Source organism: Nematolebias whitei, chromosome 3 (assembly GCF_014905685.2).
Source record: "Nematolebias whitei isolate Nwh7 chromosome 3, NemWhi1, whole genome shotgun sequence".
In the NCBI taxonomy this organism is placed as follows: domain Eukaryota; kingdom Metazoa; phylum Chordata; class Actinopteri; order Cyprinodontiformes; family Rivulidae; genus Nematolebias; species Nematolebias whitei.
This window is the reverse complement of record NC_056500.1, coordinates 50420587-50429269: the sequence shown is the minus strand read 5'-3', so window position 1 is coordinate 50429269 and position 8683 is coordinate 50420587. Positions and strand designations below refer to the sequence as shown.

Genomic DNA, 8683 nt, shown 5'->3' with positions numbered 1-8683 from the left:
CCCATAATCGCACTTAGCCCTTCCCCAAACGAAGGGGCTGTGCAGACTCCAACGGGAGTCATCAGAAAACTTAGCCTTACAGCCAAATGGCACCACACCGCAAAAACCCTAAAACACCTTCTTGTGTCAGGTGACTCCCACCGAACTAGCAAAATAAAAAGATTTAAAATATATAATAGGCACTAATCTGGGAGAACAAGAACTCTTACACTAATTATAATTCAAAACATTAAATCCTTAATTGTAAACAAAACAGGTTCAGATACTTTAATTAATCGTGAACATGTCACAGTATCCTATTCATTCTACAACACATTAATTAGTATAAACACATGTATATTAAAATGTGTTGTGACTTTTTTCAACAACTAATTTGAAAAATCTAATTCGATGTGCTGATTGATCCTTTTTCTGTTCTCAGCTGTTCTTCAGTATGTATCCAGATCGAGATAATCCCTGGAGGATGTTGGCAGTCTCCCCAACAGACAGCTTCTGTATCTTTTCCTGCAAAAAGCCTAGCAGAACTTTAATAAACTCACAGTAGTGTGACCAGTGGGAGAAAAGGCATTTTTCTCTGAATATACACTCTGTTACTGTAAACATTTAGTTTTACAAAAAACGGGATTTTGTACCAGTCATATTTTAAATGCATAAACACATTTTTTCTTGATGCTGTACATCTCACAGCAATGAATGTGACGGACTTTCGGGATAATGCTTTGCTGAAGCTACAGGTTGCAGGGCCTTTTGCAGGAGGGTTCTTAGACCTGGACACACAGGAATACATCCTGATACAGGTGGAACAGTCTGAGAAACCAGGTCAACGAAGGAGAAGAGCTCAACAGGTCAGACTTTATATGATATACATTATTCATAATGTTTATCATTACAATTAATGAAAGACCAATGAGTTTATATTCTGCTGTTTATTAACAGGTGTTTCATAATTGGACCATTCCTTTACACCCTAAGCGAACTGACCAGATGGAGTTAACAAAAAACTTTGAGATGCTAAGCAGGTAATCAGAACTCTCTATTCTGTTTAGCTTTGTGGAAGTAAGATTTTTACCCAAGGATTGCTGTGAAATCCAATGATCTGGGACATGGTCATGGAGGCAAAAAAAGACAGGAAGAAGCGGGGTTAAAGAGAGTGAGGCACCGACTCTGGAAACGCCAGAGCAGATTCCTGCTGCCTGTCATCACCCTCACCAATGTGCGTTCGGTAAACAACAAAGTGGATGAATTAAAGCTCAGAGCTGTCCATGACTGTGAGTTCAGGCAGAGCAACCTTATTAGATTTACAGAAATGTGGCTAAAAGAGCACCATGCAACACCAAGTCTACATGAATATATTACAAGAGAGAGACACACATACCTCACTCAAATCTACAGGAGGAGGACTGTGCATGTTTGTTGACAAAGATTGGGCAACACAGTACACCATACAGGAGCAAGTGTGCACCCCGGACTATGAACTACTGACAGTTCATTCAGACCGTTTTACCTACCATGGGAGTTTGGGCAAATTACTGTGATACTCACCTATGTGCCCGGTCCAAACAACAAGGCTGCCAGTGTAAGAATAGCAGAGAGTTATACCCAGGCGCTCACTCGCTCTGCCGATCAGGCCATTTTAATCTTTGGGGACTTTAATTCATATGATCTGTCAGAGCACCTTCCCACTGTCCAGTGTAACCCCCCTTCAACTTTGGTTCGACTCCAGCAAAACGATGGGCGTCACTCAGAAACTCAGCCTTAAGATCTTTATTTCTTTCAGCACATCACTGTTACAAAAAAAAACAAAAGTGTGGTTGGTGGTGGTTTGGTATGCAGCTCCTGCCCTCTCCAACTATCACACAGCAAAAGGGCCCAGCTGCCAACAACTTTTAACAATGTGATCATATAGTTTTAGGAACAAAAATATTTCCCATAAAAATGAAATAAAAAAAAACGATGTAGTGGCATGAGTCTACATTAACTTTAAACTGATTAAATAAAACAGATCTTGAAATGTGTGATGACAGCAAAAATCAGGGTTTATTTGACGCATAAACTCGTAGGCCGAAATAGTTGGACACCTCGATACCTCAAAAAAAAAAAAACCTCTCTCATCATAGTTCTATCCTTATTTATACCTTTCATTGACGTCAGAGGGTTGTGTAACACTTTATCAGTCCTTTCCCATTTTAGGAAAACACTTGAGAAAAACAAATTCTTCTTAGGCCAGCTTGACATAAACCAGCTCTAAACACTCTAGTTGTTGAAACAGTTCTGATGAGAAGCGAGGTCTTACTGGAACAGCTACATGCATGACCTTTTTTGGACAAACAAATCTACTACTTCAATCCTCCTTGTTTGAGGAAATTCATCAAATTAAACTAATGCTATCAAAAAAATATATATGCTTAGTGATGCATAAACACATGTGTGAGATTAAATGAACCTTATATATGATTTTATATCATGCATAACACTATAGTAAAAGTTATAATGTAAAATAGTAACGTTATATAGATTAAAACTCATAATCTTAAAACAAAATGTGATTACTCAGCCATTTCATTGGATGGTTGCCATTGCTTCCCGAGGAGCTGAAAAAACCTGCTGCTGCCATTTACAGGAAAAATGTATCCTCAGAACTAGACCCCTCAAACTAGCTTCTGCCATTTTATTTAAAGAGGCAGGAAGCAAGGGCATCGGCCAACTAAACGTCTGTTAAACTCTGTGATTATACATTACAATGAATATTACATTAAATCAAACAGTGAAATGAAAATGTCAAAATAAATGAAAATTGTAATACTGGTTACCTGAAGATTAATGAGTAAAAAGAAAACTAACAAATTCCTATACGGATGTTATATGAGACCCATTATGAATGAATATTAATTTGGTACATTATGAATAGAGTTACAACCAAAATACCCAAAATCTGAATAACATAATTGATAAATGCAAACATAACATGGTAAAATATAAAACAAATATAAATGTAACATATGTTAAAACACAAAGGTGACTATGAAGTCTTAGCTGTTGAAAGACATCAATGGTTTGCTTCAGAGTCCTGTTTTGGAAGAGAATCAAGTCATATCAAGAAGTATATGGGAAATAAAGGATGGAAACATGAAAAGGAGGAAATAAAAGAAAAATGATAGGGCGCCTTAGCTCTTCAGCTCAGTTCAGTTCAGTTCCTTTATGGATTGCAAAAAACAAAAATAAGAAAAACTGAAAAAATGTGTTCATTTGTTGTCCATCACTTTGCTTAAGGAGGACTTCATTTTTATTTTGAATACACAGCCATTATCATGCTTTCCTTCTTTTCCACAGCCGTCCCCGTCACCTCAAAGTTTCCTTTGCTTTCAACAGTCAGTTCGGCAAGAATCTGATTCTGATTCTGAAGAGGCGGGGAGACAGGTTTGCTGTGGCCATCTCGATTTGAACCAGTTGATTTGCAGCAATCAAGTCCATCTGTGTTGCCAGAGTTTGTTCCCACTTTCGCCTCAAGACAGGCAGGACACAACATGTCAACAGGAAAATCCCAATTAATACTAGGATTGTGCTAATTCCTATTTTTATCACTGTTGCTGCCCATTTTCCTAAATTTAGGTCTAACCAATCCCAAGACCACTTATCCTTACCAGCACCCTCCTTAAGTTCACCTCTTAGCTTCTTAATTTTACTCATAGCCTCTGAGAAAGTTCCATCTGGAGCTGTATTGCTAGCAAAATACGTACAACATTCATCACCAAACATATGACATGCTCCTCCTTTCTCTGCCATTATCCAATCTAATGCTTGGCGGTTCTGTAAAGCGACTCTTCTTGTTGCATCTAATTGTTCTCCTATTATCCCAAGAGCATCAGTTGTATGGTTTACAAATTTTTGAAGAGAGAAGTAAATAAAGTTAACCCATTCCACATTCTTGTTCAATGCTATCCAAGGAGGTATGGATTCTATACCTGCTTTGACCTCATTTCTTGCTTTAAACTAAGATGCTAAGACGGTCTCTTTGGCACGCCCCCTATAGCACCAACTGTAGACCATCTTAGCACCAACATAACTGGTTTGTTCCACTTTGGAGTAAGCTGTTGGGGGAAGAATCAGTTTTGTGTTGTGTGTTTCCTTGACTCATGAAGCCTTCCGGATCGAAGGCGAAATGTTTCAGCACAAAAATGAAACTGTCTAGATGACCTGACTGAAAAATGTTGGATTGTATACCTGGATTATTGAGCATGGACTTTGTTATTTACGCCATTTCTTTTAATTCTATAATTTTCACCATTCACGTCTTCAAGTTTAATCATCTCATTCACTCCATTGTACAACATTGTCACAGAAAATTTCATTTTTACTAGAGCACATGAACCAATCCACCTTGGTGGTAATACATTCATCAAAACATCATCTCTGCACATCCAATAGCTATCTGCTATAGGATGGGTCTGATCACTGAAAAGGTAATGAGTCGGAATAGTCATGGTTATGTTTTCACACGTCTGACAAAGGTTCAGGATTTTCATACCACACGGGTGTTGTAACAAACACTGGGGTCATATTTGCATGTGGGAACCAAGACAATACCCATGTTACATTACATATAACAGTTGTGTTCCCAACATCAATGCCATCTTGATCTGTGAAAGCTCCACTTGTAAAACATTCATATTCAGCATCATAGCCTATTTTGTATCCTGTTGGTGGTCCATTTTGGACTGTTTCAACTGCAAATTCAGCACTTTGTTCTTGAAGTTTATATCCACAGTACTTATCTACAAAGTAGGTAATTGTGATTTTTCAGTGCTCCGTAAAGGAGTCTACATTTAATACCACACATGGGAAGTTTGAAAAATAATGGCACCTCTTTTTGATCGTTTGTTTTATGTTCTTTACACTTTATCTGCTGTACCTTTGCACATTCTTCAGAGTTATGTTTTTTCTGGGATTACTATTGGCAGTGTTCCAGGTGGTTTAGTACACAGTATACATTCTTTAGACGTAATTTCCTTAGATGTATATAGTACCCATAGGTACCAACTATTTTGATTAGCTATCTCCCAAAGTTCATCAGTTCTTACTGGTCCTGTCCTCCCCTGCTCTGGGGGAGATTCTTCCTTGATTTATTTGGGCTTTAGTCCTAAATGGTTTGAATATGGGTTTTACCATGTGTTGATACTTGGTTACAATAATCTATTCAATCCTCCCTGAAGGAGATCAGGAGATGCGTATTTGTCATTACTTTCAGTTGGTAAAGTGTCAATATTTTCTTCCAGTACTTTATCAATCTGTGTTGATGTTGTAATAGTGGGCCTAGAAGTTAGTTTAGAAGTTATACTTTTTGTGGTTACAAATTTGGTAGTTGATTTGGTAGTTTCAATTTTTGTAGTTGGCGTTTCACTTGTTATTTGGTTAGGTGTTGTGGTCCTGACTGTGGTTTCAGCAGTATCTGTAGGTGTTGCTGCTAAGTTTTGAAGGTGTAGTAACTGACTCTGTAATATTTAAAATCTCAACTGGGGTAGTTGGTTTAGGCGAGGTTAACATATTTTATTCTGCTGATGGGGTTGTTGATTCTACAGTGGTTAAGATCATATTTGACCTAGTGGATGTTGGTTGTGTTGTAGTACTAAGAGTCACTGTTGGCGTAGTTATTTTAAGCTCTGATTCTTTTAGTTTAGGAGTTGTTTCTTGGATCCATGCTACAGTATAGCCTGAATTTCTTTTCTTTCTTAATTCAAAACTTTTTGTACTGCACTTTGTTTGATTCTGTGTGTTTGAGCATGCAAATATTATTGTGGATGCTAGTAAGCTAACTGGTTTTTATGGGATGTATTTGTTGTGTCATACTCAACTTGGGCTTGGTGACTTGTCTTTGTTTCTGGCAGCTGCTTTGGCAAATGCTCTGGTGATTGGCCGATGTATGATAGGCTGTTTTTGGTTATCTTCACCTCCTCCAGCGAGTGCTTTCTCAGCGTTGACGCCTCTAGTGTCACCCAAAACAAAACAATCATCAGTCTTGGCATTTTCTGCCTTTCCCTTCTGATGATCTAGTCTACTTGGAAACTGGGCTCTTAGAATTTTCCAAAGTTAATTTCTGTATGCATTAAATTCTGTTCCATTGGCCAGGGGGTTCATCATCCACCCATGGCCATAGGCTGTTAGCAAAGCTTCCATTGCCGACAGTCCAATTGTTCTTGACCACACTGCCTTTATGTCCCCTATAGCCAAGAAGAGGCCTGTTGTTTCTACTTCAAAGCTTTTGATAAATTTTCCTGCACCTGACTGAACATCAGGGAGAGCAATCCAATCAGGTCAAGAGACTGCCACGGGTATAACAAGCTCTTGCTCCTTTGATTAAAATTGGATACTGTCCTGGATTGGTGTACCTGTCAGGTGACTTAAGATCTTCTCTTGGTCTTAAATTGTGATCTGTTACTGAAACTTCATTCTCATCATTATTTGTTGCTGCATAATTTCTGCAGTTGGGACAATTGTTTGCTTTTTTTTTTTTAGAATTTGTGCTTCTGCATTATCTATGACTGACTCTAGTTCTGAGATTTCAGCACGTGTAATCTCACGCTGAAGGTCAATATCTTTATTATCTAGTTTAAGCCAATATGATTTTTCTCCAGGTGTGTGATGTAGCATGCCTTTTCTTTTTGCAAAGCAATCAATTATTCCAGTTTGTGGGCGTTCACTCGCTCGTTTAACTGTGCTGCACAAGTTTGGATTTTGTATTGTTTGTGGAATTGGTGACTATTTTGCTAACATTCTCCTTTTGTGTTTGTTTATTTTCCTCAGATGTCATTGCTATTTCAAATTCTTTAGGAAAGTTGGCTAGGTTGATGGTTGGTGTTTTGTGGTTGTGAAGATCAAAGTCTCCTTTTATTTTTACTGTTCCTACCAAAGGATAAAGTCCTTTTACTTCTGAATCTGTATTGCTCATTTCCATGTCAATTTCAAGGTCTTTGTTTTTTGTTTGAGTATTGTTTATTTTAATGAATGCATCTCTTAATGATGTTCGATAAGCACTTCCCTCATCTTTAAAGAGTTTAAGAATGTTTTAGATCTAACTTTTTTTCACTACATCTTTTGTTGTTTGGTTTATAATCAATGATCCTCACCTGCATGTCTTCACGCATGGATAGATCAAATGTTCCATCTTTTGGCCAGGGATTAGTCAGTTTTTCGTGCGTTTTGTCCATTTGTCAGAGATCTTTTTAATTTCTTTCATTAGATCTGGATATTTTATGCAAAGAATTGCTACTGGAGTTACCAACATTTTAAACTCTGAGTACAAAATGAAATGATAAAAAAAAAGAAAGTGTTATTTATTTTTTTTGCTATTTGTTTACTGTTATTTCAGTATTACTTTTACTTTCTTTTAAAGTGTGATGTTTGTTTAAGATCTGTTTGCTTGCACTCTACTCGATGATTGATATTTTTAGCTGTCTGCACTTTGTATGTGTGTGTGTTTTTTTCATATTTTCACCAGGCTTGTCAGACCTAAAAGTGGATGGGGCCGATCTGATCCAGTATTGGTATCGGCCTCTGGTACCAGCATAATTTATGTATCAGATTTTTCCGATCCAACCTGCCGATATTTCCGATCCATGATGCACGTTGGCTTCAAACTATGGACTGGATTTCCTGAACGGAGGCGTGTCTCATGAACCCAGAGTAATAAGACCCGCCTCACATTCAGGGAATCCATGTCATAATTTGCAGCCAGCTACAACGTGAGGGCTGAGTTAGCAGCACTGTAGCTAACAGCTAATAAACTTTTCATCTAAACATGTGTGGAAGTATTTTACACTAGAAACACCACAAAACAAGACAGCAACGTGCACTGTCTGCAGAGCCATAGCACCACATTATGGTCTTGAAACTCAGAGGAGCTGAGTAGGACAAGAAAAGAGCTGGTTGCTGGTATTAAGAGGGCCAAGGCCACATATGCAAAGAGGATCGAGGGTCAATTCATCTCACAAGACCCTCGGAGCATGTGGAGGGGCATTAAGTGCATAACAGATTATAAAGGAAGGAGTGAACAATGCCCCAAAGACTCATCTCTGCCTGATGCCCTCAACAAGTTCTATGCACGCTTTGAAGACCCGAACAGACCACCCAGCACCAGACTCACCTCGCCACCGGATGAAGAGCATCTCAGCGTGACCTCAGCAGAAGTAAGGAGTACCTTCAGGAGGATTAATCCGCACAAAGCAACTGGCCCAGACAACATCCCCGGAAAAGTGTTGAAGGAATGTGCTGATCAGCTCTGTGAGGTGCTGGCAGACATCTTTAACACCTCACTTACCCTGGAGACAGTTCCCACCTGCCTGAAGACTGCCACCATCATCCCAGTCCCAAAAAGCTCTACAGTGACTGGTCTGAATGACTATCGGCCAGTGGCCCTCACCCCGATAGTCGCTAAATGCTTCGAAAAACTGGTCATGACTCACATCAAAACAACCATCAACATCAACGAGGACCCTCATCAGTACGCATACCGTGAGAACCGATCAACAGAGGATGCCATCTCCTCTGTGGTCCACACTGCGCTCAACCACCTGGAGCAGAAAAACTCTTACGTCCGTATGCTCTTTGTGGACTTCACATCCGCCTTCAACACCATGATCCCCCAAACCCTGATGGACAAACTATCCACACTAGGACTAAGCCCCTCCAT

At 39.0% G+C, this 8683-nt stretch overlaps 1 protein-coding gene across 1 annotated transcript in view; it reads left to right on the top strand.

Moving 5' to 3' along the window:
- Window positions 1–8683, top strand: part of oca2 (oculocutaneous albinism II) — a 659230-nt gene that overhangs the window by 205300 nt on the left and 445247 nt on the right. Inside the window, exons 5-7 of the mRNA XM_037698314.1 lie at window positions 422–494; window positions 688–845; window positions 937–1019. Of these exons, the coding sequence (XP_037554242.1) occupies window positions 422–494; window positions 688–845; window positions 937–1019 (314 nt within the window). The remainder of the gene's footprint in view (window positions 1–421; window positions 495–687; window positions 846–936; window positions 1020–8683) is intronic.